The sequence below is a fragment of the Oncorhynchus tshawytscha genome, linkage group LG04 (genome assembly GCF_018296145.1).
Source record: "Oncorhynchus tshawytscha isolate Ot180627B linkage group LG04, Otsh_v2.0, whole genome shotgun sequence".
NCBI lineage: Eukaryota > Metazoa > Chordata > Actinopteri > Salmoniformes > Salmonidae > Oncorhynchus > Oncorhynchus tshawytscha.
This window is the reverse complement of record NC_056432.1, coordinates 64,221,240-64,244,536: the sequence shown is the minus strand read 5'-3', so window position 1 is coordinate 64,244,536 and position 23,297 is coordinate 64,221,240. Positions and strand designations below refer to the sequence as shown.

General features: G+C 43.2%; 1 protein-coding gene across 2 annotated transcripts; it reads left to right on the top strand.

Annotated features, from left to right (window-relative positions):
* Nucleotides 1–40: 40 nt before the first annotated feature.
* LOC112249178 (myotubularin-related protein 10) lies at nucleotides 41–23,084 on the top strand. 2 transcript variants are annotated; one of them, XM_024418895.2, is made up of 16 exons: nucleotides 41–707; nucleotides 864–924; nucleotides 7,269–7,405; nucleotides 8,418–8,490; nucleotides 12,902–13,044; nucleotides 16,771–16,864; nucleotides 17,175–17,322; nucleotides 17,737–17,824; nucleotides 18,072–18,160; nucleotides 18,437–18,567; nucleotides 18,737–18,806; nucleotides 19,137–19,207; nucleotides 19,529–19,701; nucleotides 20,002–20,172; nucleotides 20,327–20,509; nucleotides 20,804–23,084. In XM_024418895.2, exons 1-16 carry the CDS (start codon nucleotides 651–653, stop codon nucleotides 21,425–21,427), a joined length of 2,313 nt encoding a protein of 770 aa, XP_024274663.1. In that variant the 5' UTR covers nucleotides 41–650; the 3' UTR covers nucleotides 21,428–23,084. The 2 variants fall into 2 exon arrangements, with proteins under 2 accessions (XP_024274663.1, XP_024274664.1); XM_024418896.2 differs by lacking the exon at nucleotides 41–707 and having other exon boundaries at nucleotides 7,269–7,418.
* The last annotated feature ends 213 nt before the right edge of the window (nucleotides 23,085–23,297 follow it).

The window sequence follows — 23,297 nt, the reverse complement described above, 5'->3', positions numbered from 1 at the left end:
TTTTATCTTAAGTCTGAACAGGATTTAGTTACAGCTGGTTCCAGATCTGTGCTTGGGGTGCAAAGTAGACCGATGCTCCTCCCCAGTCTGTCTCCTCCTGAATGTAAACATGGCCGTTGTGTCCATAGCAAAGCCTTGGATATAATGCTGCTAGCTAAATACGACAGTTATCACTGCTCTATGCCAGCAGGGTTTACGTTGTGGAGTTCATCTCCAGTAAATTAGTGAATTAACTCACGGTCTGCAGCTAGGCGTTCGCAAAGTTCTGCGAATGGAATGCTTGCTAGTTAGCTAAAGCTAGCTAGGTTGTTTGACGACGTAAAAGTTGCTTGCTAGCAGTTAACTACAAGGCTGGCTGGCTACTAGTAACTTGCTCGCGAGGACAACCAGAGCTCGCCAGCACAGCAGCTGTGTTGACACGAAACGAAAGGAGATACCCAGCAAGCTATCCCGGCCTGATCCATATGGGGAAATCTATCTAAAAATATTTACTGTATTGTTCACTACTTCACATTTTCAGCAGTTTATTTATTTTTGCTGTTATTGTGCTAGCCAAGGTACAAGTTAGTTAACGTTTGACATTCTTTTCTCACTGAAATCATGGAAGTATCCATTTATCATCTTTAGTTATTGGACTCAAGCTATTAATAATGTTTTCTGTGAAGCCCTTGAAACCAACCTTTAAATCCTACCTTCTGCCTGTTCAGGTGAGTAACCCCACTTGACTAGCAAAGTTACTCTGTCCTCAGTATACTAACAGTTACTTGCTATTACTGAGTAGTCAGCTAGCTAGGATTACTTGTTCAATAAGTTGTGCATAATGTAGTTAGTTTGGTCTATAATCTGTTTTATATTTCATGCAGACTGATCTGAAAAAAACTCCACAGCCACCTATCAAGAAGTTAGAGGCCAAGTTACTTCCAGGTGAGTTTACAGTTCCCTCTGCCACAGCTAGCTTGTTGTTTCTGACTTTTCTATTTGTAACTATCAACTATGTTACGAGTACATAGAGAATAAATACATTTAACCACCCATCAAAATATCCCGCTCCTGAAAAATAACCAGTAAAGGCTGACCTCATCCAGCTATAGTCTTTCTTTTCATGCTAAGGTAGAAGATGACTGATATTTCAATGACCAGCCAGTGAAAACTCTCATATCTCTTCAGCTAAATGTAATTTATTGTTTTGAATGTGTTCTCTGTCAGTGTACCTCACTTGTGGTTTTCCCCACAGGCATTTGGCATCCCTTATTGTCGCATCATTAGGCTGTGGTAATCTCATCCAACTGAAAGTCTCTTTTCTCTGTGCTGTCTCAAGTCACCATGGCAGTGCAGTGCCTGGCCACCTTTTCATCACTGCAACTAACTGTGCATAATTTAGCCTTAGTTAACAATGGGCTGGTTCAGATATGCCTCCTTATTTTGCTGTGAAATCCCAGCTCAGAGAGGACGCTAGTTGGTTAATGACTGTCTTAAGGAGGTTACAATAAGAGATTTACAAGGGTTTTTCCTGTACACAGAGAATCAGTCACTGAAAACTATTTCTCGCCTTTTGTGTTTTTTTCTTGGCATCTTTGAAGTTGTAATGCGTGGCAGGGCCTCAGGTTTGTTTTCTTTTTTCCATTAAGTTGGCAGTGTTTGTGTGTGAGCTAAACTGACACCCAACCTCTCCATATTACATTTTGCTCCAGTGTATTAAGATAAACAAGGAGACATTTAAAGAGAATGTAAATAATGAGAAGTCTATTTATGTGTCTAACCACCACTCATCAATCTGTGTACAGGGAGGGGCCATGACCCTCCACTCAATTCATGTTGCCCCCCCATAAACTATTGTTGCAAAAAAGCCAACAACATTCTTAAGCATTTTGGTTCATTCATGGCTGTTATGGAGGTGGAAGCTCACTGATATAATGGAGCAAGATTGAGAAACACTTGACCATATAACCTTGAAGTGTCATCAGGCCTATATCTGAGTCTGAGGTTGTGAATCAGAGGTTGTGTTGTGGGACGAATTTCCCTTTGAGGCGTTCACTCCTTATAATTAAGCAACAGAGAATGGACCTTCCTTCATTCTAAAATAGATGTGCCTTGCCTGGTTTTACTTACTCTGCTGAAATAATAACAAAACCTCCCTCTTGCACTTTATTGCTATTTTCTCTGCTTTGCAGGGCTCTACACTGACTTAAATTGGAAAATGTTTGCGTACACAAATACAGTTAGGAGCACAATGACTAGTATTTAATATAATAAAACTAGAATCCTTAATTATTTTACATTGCACGACAATATTTAGGCGCATATGTGGGTAAAACTGTCACGCTGTAGCCCTGCTTTGGTATGTATAGTTTTACCCTTATCTATGTCAGCTGATTATTTTAAGACGCTGGTATGTTTTATAGAGGGATACCGGTTTTTCCTTGGCTGGAGGTTTAGCTATTGTTATTGCTGGGTTCTGCCAGTGTGTTTCAATGAATGCTGGCAGTGAAAGTAAACATGACGCACTCACGCAGTGCCACCTGGCCTTGCTTTACAAAATACGATAGTCACCTCCTCTCCCTCAACCTGACTATGAAGAGTTTAGCCTACATTGAATCTCAGGTTAGATTTTTACACTATGATCTATGTTCTGATCTTTAGTTCATGGCTCTGTGAGGGTGGCCCTGAATGGAGAGACTTTGGCTTTATTTGTGGGCCTCCCAGCTCCTTGATAGTGTTGCTATGTGTCTTGAATGTGACCCATTCAAAGGGGTCTCTGATTGAATGATCCATTCAAGTCCACACCAACCTGACGAGACAGAGGACCACAGTGGGGCTAACTCATCTCAACAACTCATCTCAACTGTCCTCCTCTCTTCTGTCTTCCCCTCTCTCTCTCTGTTCATCTGTCCTCCCTTAATTTCAGTAGCTCTCTGTTTATCTCTCTGTCCTCATCCAGTTCTCTTCATCCCTGGCTGGATCCTTTGCTGGCTGCCCACCTCTAATTAGTGAGCTTTCTGGTTGGGTTTCTCCCTCTTCTCGCTGAACGTTTTATTTTTCTCTCTTGCATGAGGCAAAGCTAACTCTCTGTACTCCCAAGCACATTCTCATTCTCTGGCCCACATACTCCTACTGTCCTCAGTCTCTCTTCACCACTTAGTTTGTCAGCACATGAGTTCTGCTCCGTTAATCACACAAGCTAGGCTAATATGGACAAAGTCATGAGTTTCTCAAAATGACGTGTCCTGTCGCTATCCATCAGCAATGTGATGGTGTTACTGGAGCACTGTACTCTACTATTGTACAGGTGGAATGCTGAAGCATATCTGTCCCTTTAACTGCCATCTTTGTGTTGTGACTGAGGCATTTATCCCTAGTCTCGTGTGACTCAGAGGATTGTGATAATCACTGTATACAGAGACCATGTTGGGTCTCTGAGCCTGTGTCCTCGCCACCAGATGTCCAAACTGTGATCTGGTTTGCTAGGTGCTGTACACAAACACAGGTGGCCTGCTTTGAAAGCTACAAAACCCCAGGAAGCAAAGCCAGGTTGTGGTTAGTTGGGTCAGTTGGCAGGTGTGATCACATGAATAGCCCTTTTGATTTGATTTAGGGTTTTGTGGACTTAGTCAAAAGGAGAACCTCATCCTAGGAAGTGTTTGTTTCCTCCAGTATGATTATGTGATATACATGTTTTTGACATACCAATCACACACAGGATAGGCCTTGTGATTGTTCTGAATCTGTGTTACCTCTGGTCACATGATAGACCATGACCTTGGCCAACTGACATTTATCTAAATAGGCACTGAAAGTTGCCAACTCTGTGATAAACAGAGAGTGCTATGATGTAAGCGGCGAATGACGTGACCACAGTACTGTTTGTTAGATGTTGTGGTAACGTTTGTTTATTCGTCATCTACAAGGAGTAGCCTTCACAGTGCAAGATTCACCTGTACCACGTGTACTCCATGTGTATATACAGTTGAAGTCGGAAGTTTACATACACCTTAGCCAAATACATTTAAACTCCGTTTTTCACAATTCCTGACATTTAATCCTAGTAAAAAGTCCCTGTCTTAGGCCAGTTTATTTTAAGAATGTGAAATGTCAGAATAATAGTAGAGAGAATGATTTATTTCAGCTTTTATTTCTTTCATCACATTCCCAGTGGGTCAGAAGTTTACATACACTCAATTAGTATTTGGTAGCATTGCCATTAAATTGTTTAACTTGGGTCAAACGTTTCTGGTTGCCTTCCACAAGCTTTCCACAATACGTTTGGTGAATTTTGCCCCTTTCCTCCTGACAGAGCTGGTGTAACTGAGTCAGGTTTGTAGGCCTCCTTGCTCGCACACGCTTTTTTTAGTTCTGCCCACACATTTGGTATAGGATTGAGGTCAGGGCTTTGTGATGGTCACACCAATACCTTGACTTTGTTGTCTTTAAGCCATTTTGCCACAACTTTGGAAGTATGCTTGGGGTCATTGTACATTTGGAAGACCCATTTGCGACCAAGCTTTAACTTGCTGACTGATATCTTGAGATGTTGTTTCAATATATCCACAGAATGTTCCGCCCTCATGATGCCATTTATTTTGTGAAGTGCATCAATCCCTCCTGCAGCAAAGCACCCCCACAACATGATGCTGCCACACCCGTGCTTCACGGTTGGGATGGTGTTCTTCGGCTTGCAAGCCTCCCCCTTTTTCCTCCAAACAGAACAATGGTCATTATGGCCAAACAGTTCTATTTTTGTTTCGTCAGACCAGAGGACATTTCTCCAAAAAATACGGTCTTTTTCCCCATGTGGAGTTGCAACCCGTAGTCTTGCTTTTTAATGGCGGTTTTGGAGCAGTGGCTTCTTCCTTGCTGAGCGGTCTTTCAGGTTATGTCGATATCGGACTCGTTTTACTGTGGATATAGATACTTTTGGTCTTTTGCTGTTTTGTTCTGGGATTGATTTGCACTTTTCGCACTATAGTACGTTCATCTCTAGGAGACAGAACGCGTCTCCTTCCTGAGCGGTTTGACGGCTGCTCGGTCCCATGGTGTTTATATTTGCATACTATTGTTTGTACAGATGAACGTGGTACCTTCAGGCATTTGGAAATTGGTCCCAAGGATGAACCAGGCTTGTGGAGATCTACAATTTGTTTTCTGAGGTCTTGGCTGATTTCCTTTGAATTTCCCATGATGTCATGCAAAGAGGCACTGAGTTTGAAGGTAGGCCTTGAAATACATCCACAGGTACACCTCCAATTGACTCAGGCTAATTGACATAATTTATCAGAAGCTTCTAAAGCCATGACATCATTTTCTGGAATTTTCCAAGCTGTTTAAAGGCACAGTCAATTTAGTGTATGTAAACTCCTGAACCACTGGAATTGTGATACAGTGAATTATACATTAAATAATCTGTCTGTAAACAATTATTGGAAAAATAACTTGTGTCATGCACAAAGTGAATGTCCTAACTGACTTGCCAAAACTGTAGTTTGTTAACAAGAAATTTGTGGACTGGTTGAAAAACGAGTTTTAATGACTCCAACCTAAGTGTATGTAAACTTCCAACTGTAAATGTACGGGCAGGCTCTAATTTGAGTGTACGGGCAGGCTCTAATTTGCTCATAGACAATGCAGTGTATAATCTGAATGAATGCATCAAAATAAACCAGCTAAATGGAAAGTGACAGATTACATCTGGGCTGAATGGGTTAAACTCATGCTGACTGAGGGAAAATCTGTCATTTTGACATGTGATGATCCTGTTTACAGTGCTGGGCCTGGTTCGCTTTGGCTGTTCCCTGCCTGTCCTACGGTAACCCTCTGCAGAGCAGCTCCAGCTGTTATAGTCTAGCGATGCTGCAGTGTCACTCACAACCATACTGCCACGATATAGGGAATAATCACTGCACTGCATTCATGTACTAGTCTATCATACAGTCTCTTCTACTTTATGTCTTCACTTCATGCAATGGTAAATTCATGCTTAATCTATCATGAAATGGCAGGAATTTTGCACTATGCAAAGGTAGCCGCTGCGTTCATTGATCTGGTGATTGTTTAGATTTGAAGCGTTTGAGAGACACAATGGTTTGTCATAAACATTCATGTCCTTCAATGTTGCCAGCGAGGTTGAGAGCTAATTACTGTCAGACCTCTTAGGTCCCTGTTCAGTGACACAGGAAATGGCAACATCAATAAAATCAACATGAATGGTTTAGTCTAGAAAGTTACGGTCTAGTTTAGGACTGGGTACACCTGTCTTTGATGAAGAGGGGTTTTGATCTGGATGTAAAACTTGAGAGGAGGACCTCGATCCATCAAGCAGCCTTACTAACCAAAGTGGTCTCTGTCCGTTTGAGGCTGTGCTCCGTTAAAAGTTTATGCTGGGTTCTCAGTTCTCCTAATGGCAGATCATTTTCCCAGGAGGAGGACAGCTAGGCCCACCTGATCCCCATTCTCCTGCTCATGGGGTTTTCCTGGCAAGCCCGTAGTGCATGTGCTGAGTCTGTGAACTCCCACTGAATGGCCAGAGAGAGAGAGCGCGATCCTGGAGTAGAAACAGTCAGCAGTGTATGTGACTCATCATGGGCTCTTTTTTTTATATTGAAAAATAAATACCTCTTGGAGCCGTGTGCATCTGGCTATGGAGGTAATTAAAAACATCTGTTTGTGAGGAGGAGAGGAAAGTCCTGTAAATGGAGGGAACCCTCATTGGTTCAGACACCAGGTTGTTTGTCAGGCTGTGGGTATTTGTGTTTTGTCCTGAGATGCTACTGGAACCAAAGAGGGGTTAAAGAGTAGAGGTCACAACGGGCTACTAGGCCTATAGGTTAGGCAACAGAGTGTTGTGTTGACCTCCTCTGTCATGAAGAGGTCTAGCTATTCTATGACAGGTATTTCCACCACCCTGACCCAACGCCTCAGACTGGAATATGGGATCATTAGAGCCAATTCAAGGGCCTGAGAGGAGAAATGCACAGATCACTCTCCAGCAGCGTAACCGGAGGCCTTTGGCTCGATGGCAGAATCCTGAATGAGACTAGGAGATAGACATCTCAGTATGTGATCATTCCACTTCCATAGCACATTTTCCCAAGCTTCATTCATGTCATATTACTCAGCCATCAGCCCATGTTTTGTTTCATCGCTATAAGACTTAAAATAACTTTGTGGTTAACACTCACCTTCCATTTCTGTCCCTTTTAGGCCTATGTTTTATACCTCTTTTCTTTGAAACCTAAATGTCATGGTTCATGTTACTTCCTGTTTGTCATTCTCAGGGGAGATTGTGGTAAATGAAGTGAGCTTTGTGAGGAAGTGCATCGGAGCAGATAGCAGTCATGGTGACCTGTGGGGGAAGCTGATATGCACCAACTTCAAGGTTTCCTTCATCACCCATGATGCCCTCCCCAAACAGGTACATTTTCAATGTGAGTGCACTCCAGTGGAGGCTGCTGAGGGGAGGACTGCTCATAATAATGACTGGAACAGCGAGAATGGAATGGCATCAGACACATGGAAACCGTGTGTTTGATGTATTTGATACCATTTCACTGATTTTGCTCCAGCCATTACCACGAGCCCGTCCTGCCTAATTAAGGTGCCACCAACCTCCTGTGGTACACTGTGTGCCTCTCTCCCAAAAATGACTGTAGCTCTATGGGCTAGTTACCCAGACACGGATTAATCAGAGACATTCTCCATTAAAATGTATTTTTAGTCCAAGACTAGTCTTAATCTGTGTCCTGGGAGACTGGCCCTACATGATCACACCTGAGTTTATTGGAGAAAGTGTGGTCAAGGTTGTCACATGATAAGCAGCATGTGGGATAGGCCTGTTGTGAAATACCCATCAACAAAAAGGTTTGTAGGACACTGGTGTCTTTCTTCCAGTGTCAGATGTTTTTTGTAACCTCCCACCCTGTGCTTTTAGACCACCTGTTTTGTGTTAAGCTTATTTTGATGCCTTCACCACTTAAACAACTTAGTGAGGCATCCCAGATCTGTTTACTTGAAAAACAAAAGTTTATCGGACTTGTGGACGGATTGCACTGCTCTTGGAAATCAGACTTGATCTTAATGGTCCTCATTGATGGCAAAATTGTGGATTTGCCTTTCAGTGCAAATGGGGTAACTTTTAGATTCACACATTTGCTCGAAAGTTGTCAATGATCTCCATTCATCAGCTGATTCCATGTTAGTCATTATATTTCACTGAAATACAAAAACAACAGTATCATCATCCGTGTTCCTGGCAGAGCATTTCCAGATGGTTCAAATATTCTCTTATCAGCTGTTGATAACATGTGGTGCAGTCTCACTCTGCTCCAGTTAAAACCTCTGGTCTCCCTGGAACTATTGTTTGCTTTTTCCCCAGGTACCTACACTCCTCACCATGTTGATCTCTGTGTTGTGTTGTGTTCTCTCAGAGGTTCCAGGTTGCCAACCGTCTGCTTGGAGAGCACGATGTTCCCCTTGCGTGTGTGGAGCAAGTGGTGACAGGTAAGACCATGTGCTATTATGCTAACCATGGAGATGAGATGGTAAACAAACTCAAACAGCAATCTCCACCAAAATATAACTCAGTGGAAAGTAGCCTACTCATATGACACTGGCAGTCCCTTTAGTCCAGAAAAAAGATCAGTTTAGGTTCCTGACAGGTAATGTTTTTTTTTTTAATAGCCTGTGTAAAATAAATTACCTATGAAACGCATTGCCCCCCATGATTTTGTCTTTATGACCGATATAGTGGATTTTGTAAGACCCCCCCACACTTCTTGGACCGCTGCAGCTGTAATGCTTCATCTACACCCAGCTGTTGAACTATGAATGCACAATGGACAGGTTTTGCTCTCCTCCTTTGAAATCCCCATAAATGTTTTTTTGTCTGATGGCTGAGGGACCAGTCGGATCTCTCAGATCCAATCTGGCTGACCCCAGTCTCTGTGTTTAGGCTGATACCAGGCTGATTTGACACACCATTGACTTAAACCAGTTTTGGTAACTGCCTGCCTGCTCCCCCTGGACACGGATCCATTTTTAGTATCTCCATAGATGAGGTCATAGCCCAGACAGAGGGCCCTGGCTGAAAAGCCTGTTCCGGATTAACCTTGTTTGTGTAACTCATAGCCTCACTCTCTGCTGACATGGCTGGGAGCGTGGGGCTGTTTTGCTGAGCTGATAGAGCATGAAGCAATGTTTTCTACTCAGTACGCCCTCAACAAAGGTCCTTTATGAGAGCCTTAGCTTGGCAAAATTACTGACCCAACGCTCCACCCACCACAAACTGAGACGAGGCATTGGTCTTATCCTTGTCTGGTAAGGTAGTGAAGGTGTGTGCAGGTGGTGGTACACAGGCCAAGACTAGATTCCTGGTGTGCCATGGAAACATGCAAATAATCCCCTTCTGGTTCTAAGATCATTATATACTGAACAAAAATATAAACGCAGCATGCAACAATTTCAAGATTTGACTGAGTTACAGTTCATATAAAGAAATCAGTGAATTAAAATAAATACATTTGGCCCTAATCTATGGATTTCACCAGTGGTGGAAAAAGTTCCCAATTGTTATACTTGAGGAAAAGTAAAGATACCTTTTTTTTAGAAAATGACTCAAGTAAAAGAGTAAGTCACCCAGTAAAATCCTACTTTAGTAAAAGTCTAAGTATTTGGTTTTCAATATACTTAACTATCAAAAGTAAATGTAATTGATAAAATATACTTAAGTATCAAAAGTATGAATCATTTCAAATTCCTTATATTAAGCAAACCAGACAGCACCATCTTCTTGTTTTTTTAAATGTATTTACAGATAGCCAGGGGCACGCTCCAACACTTAGACATCATTTACAAATAAAGCATGTGTTTAGTGAGTCTGCCAGATCAGAGGCAGTAGGGATGACCAGGGGTGTTTTCTTGATAAGCGTGTGAATTAGACCATTTTCCTGTCCTGCTAAGCATTCAAAATGTTTTTATCTTAAGACCAATAAGCATACTACATACATACTCAATAAATGTATTTTGTCTGTTCTGAATGACGTATCCACTCACTAACACTCCCTGCCAGTCCGAGGGGTCCCTTTTCTGCTCTGCTTAGTCGGAGTGTGGGACTCCCTGCCACATCTAACGCAACCTCGGTCTCCCCAGGGGCAATCAGCAAACTGAGTTAGCCATCCCGTCCTTGTCGCCAAATTGTCAGAGGAAGAGAGACTGCAGATTCTTTCAAACATCAAATGTATTATATGATTTGCAAAAATGAAGCAATCAACCATCACGAAGAATAGTCAGAGTTGAAAGCTCTACGAACAGAGTTGGCTCTCAGCTTTTATAGAAAAGTTCAATCTCTTTGTTTATGTGGCAGTTAGCAGATGTGTGCAAACAGGGGTGGGGGACGTAGTGTATAAAAGGCGTTTAGTTTGTCTCTGTAGATTAAGATAGCTGACGTTGCCACCATTGTCTGTTCTTTCCTGCAAGTTTCCATACAGAGGAGTTCCTGCAGATAGTACAAACGGGATGTCACATACTGCGGTCGCACCCAGCTCTTATTTGTACGCCCAGACTTATAACTGTCCCACAAGACAACAAGCCTGCATCAGCGGAAAAAAAACACTATCATATAACAATGGACAGTTATCTAAGTCAAAACAGCATAGTATGTCTAATTTAGTAATTTTCCACGACAACATTACTACAGTCAGCATGCCAATTGCCCACTGTCAACTTGAGACGTCTGTGGCATTGTGTTGTGTGACAAAGCTGCACATTTTAGAGTGGCCTTTTGTTGTCCTCAACACAAGGTTCACCTGTATTTCAGCTCATGAGACATGGCACCAACACTTTACATGTTGCGTTTATAATTTTGTTCAGTATATTTCAGAGGGTGAAATAAACAGTTGAATCTTGTGGAAAAGGTTTTACCATATGTAATACTCGAGGAACCTCTGAAAAAGATGATTCTGTATTCAGAATAACATAAGTATATTTAGAGTATTACACCATAAAGGGTCATCTGAACATGAAGAATGAAGTTCCTCATTTGTTTTTAGACAGCTGAGGTCTGGTGGATTAATTTCAGTTCCTACTTGGTTGAATTTCTCTGAAGCTCTGTGGTGACACATAAATAATCTGTTTTTCTGTGTAATCTTTGGTCACTCAGCTGCCCACTTCCCACATGTACATTACCCCACACTATACTAGTGTTGTCCCAGATCTGTACTGTATGTGCTTTAGCCTAACTCTAAAAAACATTAGGCTTACAGACCTGGGACCAGGCAACTACTGTTACTATTTGCCTATCCATTAGCCCTAATAATGTGTGCACCTTAGCCACGCTCAAGGTACTAAATGATATCATAACCGCCATCGATAAAAGACAGTACTGTGCAGCTGTCTTCATCGACCTGGCCAAGGCTTTCGACTATGTCAATCGCCACATTCTTATCGGCAGACTCCACAGCTTTGGTTTCTCAAATGACTGCCTCGCCTGGTTCACCAACTACTTCTCAGACAGAGTTCAGTGTGTCAAATTGGGGGGCCTATAGTCTGGGCCTCTGGCAGTCTCTATGGGGGTACCACAGGGTTCAATTCTCGGGCTGACTCTTTTCTCTGTATATATCAATGATGTTGCTCTTTCTGCAGGTGATTCCCTGATCCACCTCTACGCAGACGACACCATTCTGTATAGATCTGGCCCTTCTTTGGACACTGTGTTAACTAACCTCTAAACAAGCTTCAATGCCATACAACACTCCTTCCGTGGCCTCCAACTGCTCTTAAATGCTAGTAAAACCAAATGCATGCTTGTACCCGCCCTACCAGCATCACTACTCTGGATGGTTCTGACTTAGAATATGTGGACAACTACAAATACCTGGGGGTCTGGCTAGACTGTAAACTCTACTTCCAGACTCATATTAAACATCTCCAATCCAAAATTAAATCTAGAATCGGCTTCCTATTTCGCAACAAAGCCTCCTTCACTCACGCCGCCAAACTTACCCTTGTAAAACTGACCATCCTACCGATCCTCGACTTCGGCGATGTAATTTACAAAATAGCTTCCAACACTACTCAGCAAACTGGATGCAGTCGATCACAGTGTCATCCGTTTTGTCATCAAAGCCCCATATACCACCCACCACTGCGACCTGTATGCTCTTGTCGGCTGGCCCTCGCTACATATTCGTCGCCAGACCCACTGGCTCCTGGTCATCTATAAGTCTATGCTAGGTAAAGCTCCTCCTTATCTCAGCTCACTGGTCACGATAACAACACCCACCCGTAGCACGCGTTCCAGCAGGTATATCTCACTGGTCATCCCCAAAGCCAACACCTACTTTGGCTGCCTTTCCTTCCAGTTCTCTGCTGCCCAATAACTGGAATGAATTGCAAAAATCGCTGAAGCTGGAGACTTATATTTCCCTCACTAACTTTAAATATCAGCTATCAGAGCAGCGAACCGATCGCTGCAGCTGTACATAGCCCATCTGTAAATAGCCCATCTAATCTACCTACCTACCTCATCCTCATATTGTTTTTATTTACTTTTCTGCTCTTTTGCGCACCAGTATCACTACTTGCACATCATCATCTGCTCATCTATCACTCCAGTGTTAATTTGCTAAATTGTAATTACTTCGCTACTATGGCCTATTTATTGCCTTACCTCCTCATGCCATTTGCACACACTGTGTATAGACTTTCTTTTTTTCTATTGTGTTATTGACTGTACGCTTGTTTATTCCATGTGTAACTCTGTTGTTTGTGTCGCACTGCTTTGCTTTATCTTGGCCAGGTTGCAGTTGTAAATGAGAACTTGTTCTCAACTAGCCTACCTGGTTAAATAAAGGTGAAATAAATTTTAAAAAGCACTGTCTCGCCCCTGGTCTTTTGTTTTGTGTTTGTTCCCCAGTGAACGATGCTAAGGGGAAGCAGAAGGTTCTGTGTTCCAACCAGAAGCTGAAGTTTAATCCCACCGAGCTCATCCTTTACTGCAAGGACTTCCGAATCATCAGGTTCCGCTTCGACGAGGCTGGGCCCCAAAGCGCCAAGAAGGTTTGCGATATAAGCTTTCTGAACAAAATTGACATTTTTGATGTATAAACACCATATAAATTTACATGGTGTTGACTCTTGAATTGTACCTGAGGCTAGATACCAGCCATCTAGCATGGTAATCCTCCAATTCAACTCTGCCTCACCACTACAGTGGATTAGTTTCTGAGAGGATTTCACTGGTAATTCACTGTGGAGTGGAATGCCTCTGCTGTCAGTATAGCTGTTCCCAAAAGACTGCCACTGTCAGATTTAAATATTTTTTAATCATCTCTTGCTAGCCTACATGATTATCAGTGTTAAGTCCCATTATGTGAGTATGAGCGCAAACATGCTGGCAATGACACTAGTTAATCCTTTATTTTGGATGAGAAAAAATGCCATGTGTACTATGTCCTCTCCCAGAAAACCAAACAGGACTGTATGTGTATGGTAACCCCATTGACAAACACACCGAGGAGGCCCTTCTTGGGCGATGTAGGCTTCCCTGTATCCCCCTTTCTGTGCCTTTCCTCCCCTCTCCACCCCTCTTCTCCCCTCTTCTATTTCTGACAGCAAAGCCAACAAACAGGCCTGGTCAAGCGCATTCACCTGGAGTTTTTATTTATTTTTATTTCACCTTTATTTAACCAGGTAGGCTAGTTGAGAACAAGTTCTCATTTTACAAATGCGACCTGGCCAAGATAAAGCAAAGCTGTGCGAAACAAACTACAACACAGAGTTACACATAGAATAAACAAGCATACAGTCAATAAAACAATATAAAAAAAGAGTCTGTATACAGTGTTACCGAGCCCTGTGGGCCTGTTGAGCTCATTCTAGACAATGTGATGCTGTGTGCAGTGAGAAGGAGCCGGGTAGGAGGGAGAAGGAGCCGGGTAGGAGGGAGAAGGAGCCGGGTAGGGGAAAGGGAGCCGGGTAGGAGGGAAAAGGGAGCAGGGTAGGGGAAAGAAGGGAGCAGGGTAGGGAAAGAAGGGAGCAGGGTAGGGGAAAGAAGGAAGCAGGGTAGGGGGAAGAAGGAGGCAGGGTAGGGGGAGAAGGAGCCGGCTAGGAGGGAGCCGGGTAGGGGGAAAAGGGAGCAGGGTAGGGGGAAGAAGGAAGCAGGGTAGGGGGAGAAGGAGCCGGCTAGGAGGGAGCCGGGTAGGGGGAAAAGGGAGCAGGGTAGGGGGAAGAAGGAAGCAGGGTAGGGGGGAGAAGGAGCCACTCTGGATATAACCTGCAATCCCCTTGGAACATATGAAGCCGGATAGAGAGGTTTTAAAGTCACCACAAAAAAACAACCAGGGAACAAAACATCCATTCAGCCCTCTAGTTTCTGATCACTCTGCAAACACAGATGCTGTGCACCCCAGGTTCTGGTCCAAAAGTGAATTCTGTGTTATGTGGAGTAAGGCCTCCAAGAGTTCTTAGCAGCAGCCCTGAGTACTCTGCATGGCCGTGACAGGGAGACCGCAGATCTCAGTATATCTTCCTGACAGCCTGCGTCTATGTACACACGTGACCTTAGATCTCCAGCCAGAGCGCATGGTGCATGCCACGTGGGAGCAGTTTGTCAGAGAAAGGGGGAGCTAGCGCTTGAAGCCCCTCAACACACCTGAAAGATATTGAACTAAGAAGTAACTATTAACGTTACCTGGCTACTCTGCTTTCTGGGGGGGTCTTGGGCACTGTTATGACAGCTGTTTAGAAGTCCAATGGTAACTCCTGGTTGTTTCTGATTACACATGGTGTTTTTTATGAATGGGTGTTTCTGCTGTAATTATTGGAATGGTACAGAGTGGGATTTAACTGCACTCCCTGTGTCTATTTCTATATGGGGGGACACAGTGTAATTACTGTCGGGAGCTAAACCAGGGCTTGGTCCTTTTTCTTTGTGACATATGGAATGAAGCCATTCTATAATAGCTTATAATACCGAAGGAATTTACAGAGTTGGGAGCAGTCTCAAATATACACAGAGGCACACACACGCATACATACATACCTGAACACAAGTTCCTTCCTTGTGTCCTGTGTTTTGGTCGCAGCTCCTCCAATGAATGGACAGCATTGTGTAATTCTATGCCACTGCCACTGATGGAAAGCTCCAAACGCCAGACTCAGTCCTCTATCCCAATAGAAATAGGCGTTCTGCTAAGGTTTGCCTTCCTAGGTTTCACTTAAATGAAATCCTGGCTGCCACGCTTAACTCTGAATGCTTGGAGCAACTTAGCTACCCAGATCGTCCCAAGGCACACTTACAAATACATGATTATGGTTCAATGGTTGAAGTCTTTCAAATGTTTGCCGTTGCTTTTCAACGTTTGCCTTTTATTAGAAATAGTGAGACATAAATGAATGTCTTTGTCACTCACTTAAAATGAAATACAGCATGTGGTGAAATGACTTGTGGTTTTTTTTTAATGGTCAAATTCAAGTTTGATTTTACTCTTCATAGTATTCCTGTGTGAGAGTTCTATCTACCCTTCAAGGTGTAGAAAACATGACTTAGTGCCTCAGCTGTTGAGAATGTCTGGGCTAAATAATACATTCTGCTGTTTAAATGGTGGGATCTTGTAGTAAAGGTAGAGGCCCCTTGTAGCCAAGGCACAGCTTGAAGTGTTATTGAAAGTTCCCAAGCAGGTTCCTGAGTCTTTAGCCAATAAAAGCATCACCTCCAAATGAATAAAAACAACTCCTGTAAGAGGTGAACAGAAAAACACTCTGGCTGTGATCAGCAGACTCCGAGGCAGCCAGAACGTGCCTCAAAGTGCATTTCAAAGACACAACTCATTGAAAAGGGGCAGCATATCCTATGGAGTCACTGAAACCTGTCTCCATTCACAGTACAGAATTATCTGCCGTCACATCTTAAAGATTCTAGCAGACCATCTCCCTTAGATTGTATTGTTGGGGCCAGGATATTTTCCAGACTCCCTGACCTGACAAGTGGTGCATTTCCATACAGGACTTACTGCAGTGTTTTACCCAAAATACTTTTCTGTTTCCATTTATGTGTGCCGGCACCCATGTCATTGGACCATGGCTCCTGCAGATCTGCTCTCACCTGGGGCCAAAGCCAGGCCACTGCTACTTTTCAGCCTGCATTTACATAACAATGGTTTACTATGAACTTTAACACCTCACAAAACAACTGTTTTGATTCTTCAGAGGTTGTTTATTCTGCTTTTCACTAGTCCTCACTGCCAGCCTTAGCTATGGAAACAATTTCCCTAGTATAATATAAAGGTGTATACTCACTCTGTTACAGTCAAAAAGCAGCAAAGGAAAACTTCCAGGCTCGTATAACTAGGCTCTACAGTGCATTCAGAAAGTGTTCAGACCCCTTCCACATTTTATGTTATGTTACAGCCTTATTCTAAAATGTATTGAATTGTTTTTTCCCCCCTTAACACAATACCCCATAATGACAAAGCAAAAACACAAGTTTTTAGAAATCTTAGCAAATGTAAAAAATATATATATTTCGTTTAGTTTTTATTTTTAATACATTTGCAAATAAATCTAAACTTGTTTTACTTTGTCATTATGGGGTTTGTATGTAGATTACTGAGGAAAAAATATGAATGTTATCCATTTTAGATTAAGGCTGTAACATAACAAAATGTGGAAAAAGTCAAGGGGTCTGAATACTTTCCAAAGGCACTGTATGTACTGTATATTTGCCTGGACCTGTTCAGTTCCTTCCTTTTGAAGTCATGTGTTTGCCCCACCCTGTGATTTAAGGTTTGCCTGGCCATCGCTCACTACTCCCAGCCCGCTGATCCCCAGCTGCTGTTTGGCTTTGAGTACGTAGGGAAGCAATACTATGGATCCTTGGGTAGGTATATAGTACACTGCTTAATCATCTGGTTCTGACTGAAAAGGCTTTGACACACCCTTATTCCCTGTGACCTGCCAAACTGTTCTAGCTATCAATAGCATCCCCACTGTACATGTCTTGACATGTGAGGAACCTAAAGGAAAACATGCCGAAATACACTGTTAACGGAACAATGTGATCAATTGAGTTTTGTTGGAACACCGGAGCATCAACAGATATTTACAATTGTTGCAATGTTTGAGTTGAAGGAAATACAGCAAGCAGGTGTGTGTCTTTAATTAGCAAGAACTCACTGCTACATGTGCAGGGGAGCGAGTTAATGGCGTAGATCCCGGAGGAGGACTGCAGATGCCCCTGTTTGACCGGCCCTCTGAATGGGACCGAGAGATCAAGAGAACAGGTGCATCAGAGTGGAGGGTGTGCTCCATCAACGAGGGCTACGTCGTCTCACCCAGGTGGGGCCCACATAGTTTAGGGGAGTAGGGATGAGGGGGAGGGAGGGTTACTGCAGGCGTTCAGCTCATTTTCTAAACGACATCATGGATTATTACCAGATTTGGATTATGATTAACATAGCTCATTAGAGTGTCATAATCCTCATCAGGCTGAATGGTAATACTTTATGTAACACACTTAGGTAATGGCTTACATTGACACTTTATGTAATAGAATCTTTGTGGAGATGGAAATGTAGTAATTGCTTCACTTGCTGCCACAGAATTGGAGTTATTTATTTTCATATTGTGGTGAACCATTTCAGGCTCTGCTGTGGATAATATGATGCCCGACTCAGTGACATCAAATGTTAACCTCTTGCCATTTGGAGCATCTCTGTAATGCATATTTCCCTCTTATATTTCTCTCTCCAGTCTCCCAGAGTATGTTGTGGTCCCAGTGTCCCTGGCGGATCAAGACCTGAAGCAGTACCTATGTTTTTTCACTGCTCACCGCATCCCTGTGAGTGGCCAGCCTCTTTCATCCCAAAAAACAACCGCCTTTTTAACAAAAAGCCTTTCTTGCTGTTTTAGACAGAATCTCCTAGACCGACTGTTTCTATCAAGTATTAATGACTCTGATTTGTTAAGTGCTTTGAGAGGAGTGACTATGCATTTGAGCATATGTGAGTGTTTGTAAGTGAGAGAACAAGGGGGACCGTTTGTGTGTGACTGCTGAAACATGACAAGGTGGTGTGTGTTTCCCTTAGTTGTGGTGCTGGAATCACCCCAACGGGAGTGCCCTGGTGCGCATGGCCAGCATCAGTGACCCACTGCAGCAGAGGAAGCTGGACCAGAGGTATAATAAGATTGAATAGAATATCAATGAATCCATTTATATGTGTTGATGTTTTCATATTGTTTACTACAATCATCTGTTTTCAATTTCCTTTCAAATAGTGTGATTATCATGTCAGCACTGTGATTTGTTATTTTGGCATAACTGACAAGTGAGATTGCCAAACTATTCTGTCCAGACTCGCAGTACCAAAGAGAAGGAAATAAACTGCTTGTCAAATAAGCAGTGCTGTTAAGACCATTTCCAACAGTCTTTTCCTGCTCTGTGTTGTGGTAGGATCTGTAGTGCCATAACAAAGAGCCACCCACAGCGCAGTGACGTCCTCAAGTCCGACCTGGACAAGAACCTGCCCAACATCCAGGACATCCAGGCTGCCTTTGTCAAAGTGCGGCATATCTGTGTCATCGGTAAGTCGGAGGAATTGAAATCAATCAAATGAATGTTGTGATTTATTTGTTGCTTAATTCATTTTTTTATGAAGGCTGAAGGCCCTTTGTTGTTCTTAGGGTTTTATTGCTGCTCTTAGGGATTCTAAAAGCTCTTGGGATGTTTGACTGTGTGTTTGTTTGTGTGCAGAGCCCTTTGAGGAGTCTGAGGAGAAGTGGCTGTCGTCCATGGAAAGCTCTCGATGGCTGGAGTATGTCAGGTATGTGCAAATATTTAGACGCCACTGGCCCAGCAGGGTGGCTCACCATGCTGTTTGCACTGGCATTGCCGCTGTCCTGTCCTGCATGAAGTTTCATTTAGAAAAGTACTAGCATTGACAGACGCTCCTGCGTGTTCTCTCTCTACCATCTGGTATATATATTAGTCATTTTATTTACATTTTTTAATGGTGGTAATATTTCATGAACAAGAACAGGATAATTTTGGTTGGACTCAACTTTTGGTCAGAGTTAATGAATGTCGTACTTAAGATGTAAATGTTTGTACCTAGAGTAAAGTCAACTGTATCCTTTCATATTCCTGTCTCCAGGGCCTTCCTGAAGCATTCAGCCGAGGTAGTCTACTTGCTGGAGGGAAAACATGTGTCTGTCATTCTGCAAGGTAAAGAAATGCATGGTTTTGTCCTTTAGTTGTGTGTGTGTCTGTCTGTCTGTCTGTCTGTCTGTCTGTCTGTCTGTCTGACCTGTATTTCTCTCCTCTTCTCTCTTCTCTTCTCTCTTCTCTTCTCTTCTCTCTTCTCTTCCCTTCTCTCTTCTCTTCCTTCTCTCTTCTCTTCTCTTCTCTCCTTCTCTTCTCTTCTCTCCTTCTCTTCTCTCTTCTCTTCTCTTCTCTTCTCTTCTCTCTTCTCTTCTCTCCTTCTTTTCTCTCTTCTCTTCTCTCCTTCTTTTCTCTCTTCTCTTCTCTTCTCTCTTCTCTCTCCAGAGGAAGAAGACAGGGACCTGAGCTGTGTGGTGTCCTCTCTGGTACAACTGATGCTGGACCCTCACTTCCGTAGCCTCACTGGCTTCCAGAGCCTGGTGCAGAAGGAGTGGGTGATGGCTGGCCATCGCTTCCTCCACCGGTGCAACCATTTGAAGAAGAATGACAAAGAGGAGGTAGGCTTAGTCTATTTGCATACTTGACATGGAGATGTACTTTGAAATGTTGTCATTGTTTTTGTGTCCAGTGATTTTAGTAATTTAGCAAACACTCTTAACCTTAATTGCTCCTGTAAGTCGCTCAGGATAAGTGCCTTGCTCAAGGGCACATCAACAGATTGTTCACCTAGTCGGCTCAGGGAGTCAAACCAGCAACCTTTTGATTACTGGCCGAACGGTTTTAATCGCTAGACTACCTGCCGCCTTTAATCACAATATTCTCTACCTTTCCCCTATTCCTCTCCTCCATCCCCTCAGTCTCCTCTGTTCCAGCTGTTCCTGGACTGTGTGTGGCAGATTATAAATCAGTACCCAGCAGCCTTTGAGTTCACTGAGACGTACCTGACTGTGCTCAGTGACAGCATGTGGATCCCTGTCTTCAGCACCTTTCTCTTCAACTGTCCCCAGCAGCGCACTGAGAACAGCATGGTGAGGAGCTCACACACACACAAAGCCACAAACACAGGAAGTTCCCCCTCAACAACATAGTTGCGGTTGTATTCAACTCTGTCAACGCACCTCTGATATGATGCAGCTCAGATCTGTGTGCAGTATTAGTAACCTTAACTGTCCTCCTCCACAGGATTTTGCTAAGAGTAAGTGCATCCCTATGGGGGAGGAGAAGGCCCTGCGTTTCCCCCCTGTCTGGGACTGGTCACAGCAGTTCACCCCCAAAGACCAGGCCCTCTTCAACAACCCCATGTATGTTGGAAAAGGTGCCACCTGTGTTCAGAATGGAACAGTGAAGTCCTTTAGACGCACCAAGGTCAGTTTGCTCTCTTTGTTTGAGAATGCAAATGAATACAGTGAAAGAGAGAGTTGTCAACTACCCCTTAACAGGATAAGTACATTTCAATTCTAGATGTGTAAATTAGGGAGCTTTGCAAGAATAGCTATGCAAGACTATCCAGGGACAGTCCCAGATGCCTGGAAATAACCTGAATTCATGAAGATCAAAATGTCATGTCCATCAAAGTAAAATCAACACCATCTACATGTATACATTCTAAATTCTAAATTAAATAACTTGTAAATGAGTGTGTGTTCCTTTCTCTTCCAGAAAAACTACAGTTCTACACTCCGAGGGATGCCCTCTTCCCTGAGGAACATCCTGATGGACGGCCATGACAGCCTCACCCTGACCAGGCGGAACTCCCTGGTGCCGCGGCTCAAACCAGACTTCTCCCAGATCAGAGAGGTGGTGGAGAGCCCAACAGAGCGCTTCTTCAGGGACTGGGTCTCCCGGCCCGCAGACCTACAGGGGATGCTCATCCCCCAGCTCCTGCCTTCACACCTGGCCCTGTGGAGGCTCTACTTCCTGCGCTGGGTCCCTGAAGCCAGCATCCCCAAGGGCGGCCCTGTAACCGCATACCACAAGCTCTCCCAGCTGGCTGATGAGGTAGAGAAGCTGCAGAGCCAGCTACGCCAGTACAAGGGGGCCACTCCGGCCAGCACCCCTACCTCCAACCCCAGCGCCCCCCCATCAGACCACAGCAGGATGTACTTTAAGGCCGGTTCCACCCACGAGCCCTCTTCAATTCCAGAGTACCTCAGCTCCTCCTTCCCTTTCTCTCCCGTGGGGAACATGTGCCGCCGCAGCATCCTGGGCACTCCTCTCAGCAAGTTCCTGAACGGGGCAAAGACATGGCTCTCCACTGAAACTCTGGCCAATGAGGCACTCTGAGGTCCCGTGGCTAAAGTTCTCACTCAAATCAGTGCTTCGAGTCCAGAAGGGATGTACTATCATGCTAGAGGCCAGAGGCTAGCTCAGTTGAATGTGATGATGTGGCTGTTTGTTTTTGCACAAGATTATTATTCTTTGCTTAAATCACACATTCTTCAGGGGTTTGCCAGGGTTGCTCTCTGTAGGAAGTCAATTTTGATTTCCAGTTTCACTTTCTAGTTTTAGATTCAGTTGAGTACGTAGAAGAATGTTAGTGGAATATGATTTTGTAGTGACATTGATGTAGTGCTGATGACACTTTGCGAAGGAAAAAAGGAGTTATGAGTTAAATCTGTGGTAGACACTTATCGCTTTATTTGTATCACTTAATATAGTTTAGTTGTATTTCTAGAGACCTTCTGGTAAGGTCCTGCATTATTTCTAGAATGAATAATAACTAAATAGTGAAAGGAGAAGGGCAGACGGGGCTATTTACTATTAGGCCTTCTTGCAGGAAATGATCTTCAATCACACAACACACCAATAAAATGCCAGGGAACGAACTGGCACTGGAAAATGTCTTCACTGTTCGAGACAATACATTTGTGGACATTCATCAATCAACTTTTCCCTTGATGGCTTTGGCATTGAAATGCATCAGTTTCTGGACATGTATGTTTTGGAGCTGTGGGCAGTAAAGAACTTCTGGGCAGGCTGGATACCTGTCCTATCATTACTGTACACCCACACAGCCTGAACCGATGCTGCTAATGGCTGGACGCCACCTGAACTGATGCTCAGACAATCATCATATCTATTCACCGTAGTCAGGTGATTTGTTTCAGAGTGGGTTTGAATTGGAGACATGTAAGAAGTTGGAATCTGTTTTCTCTAATGAGCCCTCATTGCTCCTTCACCTGATATTAACAAGACAAATCCCAAATATGAAGTGAAGCTGTATGAAATAACTACTGGTAATGGTGATGGTTGTTTGAATTCTGAGAAGGTGAAAATAATATTGGCAAATAATGTACAGTTTTATTGCTTGAAATTACTTATTTTACAATTTTCTAATTATGGTACTCACTGTTTTTTAGCCCCAACTTCTAGTTTATATTCCATTAATGCACAGCCCTTGTTTTAGTTTACCACTAATTCACAGCATTGGTGCACTCAGCAGTTATTGTATAACAATTGTGCTCTTCATTTGACACAATTTGATATTGATCAACAGCGCACATATTTATTCAGTAATGCAAATGGTCTAAAACAGGAATGTAGGAAATTCCTTTTTAGATGGAAATTTGGGTTACTTACTGTGTTCAATGTACCGGTTCACTTCTATCACTTATTCTGCTATGCATGTTGTTACACCCAGAGTAATGACATTAAGAGAGACTGAGTACTTCAAAAGCTGCATCTGGAAGCCACATTTAAGTGCTTGATCTGAAGTACCATGTTGGGATTAATGTTATGTTGTACATTTGTGCTCTGTGGAGTGTCAATGTGTTAGGTCAAGTTTGGAGATGCACATTTAATGCTTGCAGAACACTTGTTGGAAAATTGAGGGTTCTGAAGTGCAAAAGCACTGTCAACACTCTGACCAAAGGGGATCACAGCTGTAAGGCCAGATGTCAATGTTAAAGAATTTAGAGCAAATAAAAATGCTAACAATTTCTGAAGTTGTTGTTGTTTTTTGTTATGGGGGGGAGATGTGTGTGAAAATTCCTGTACAGTATTTCACAGACATCCAATAAAATGGCTGCAACGCTTGTGACTGGGCTGGATTGCGAAGCTGTCAAAATGAGACGATTAGCAATGTCTGCAACACAGATTTGAGGGAAACTGAAAATATTCACATGCTATTCAAATTAATATAACCATGCTATAT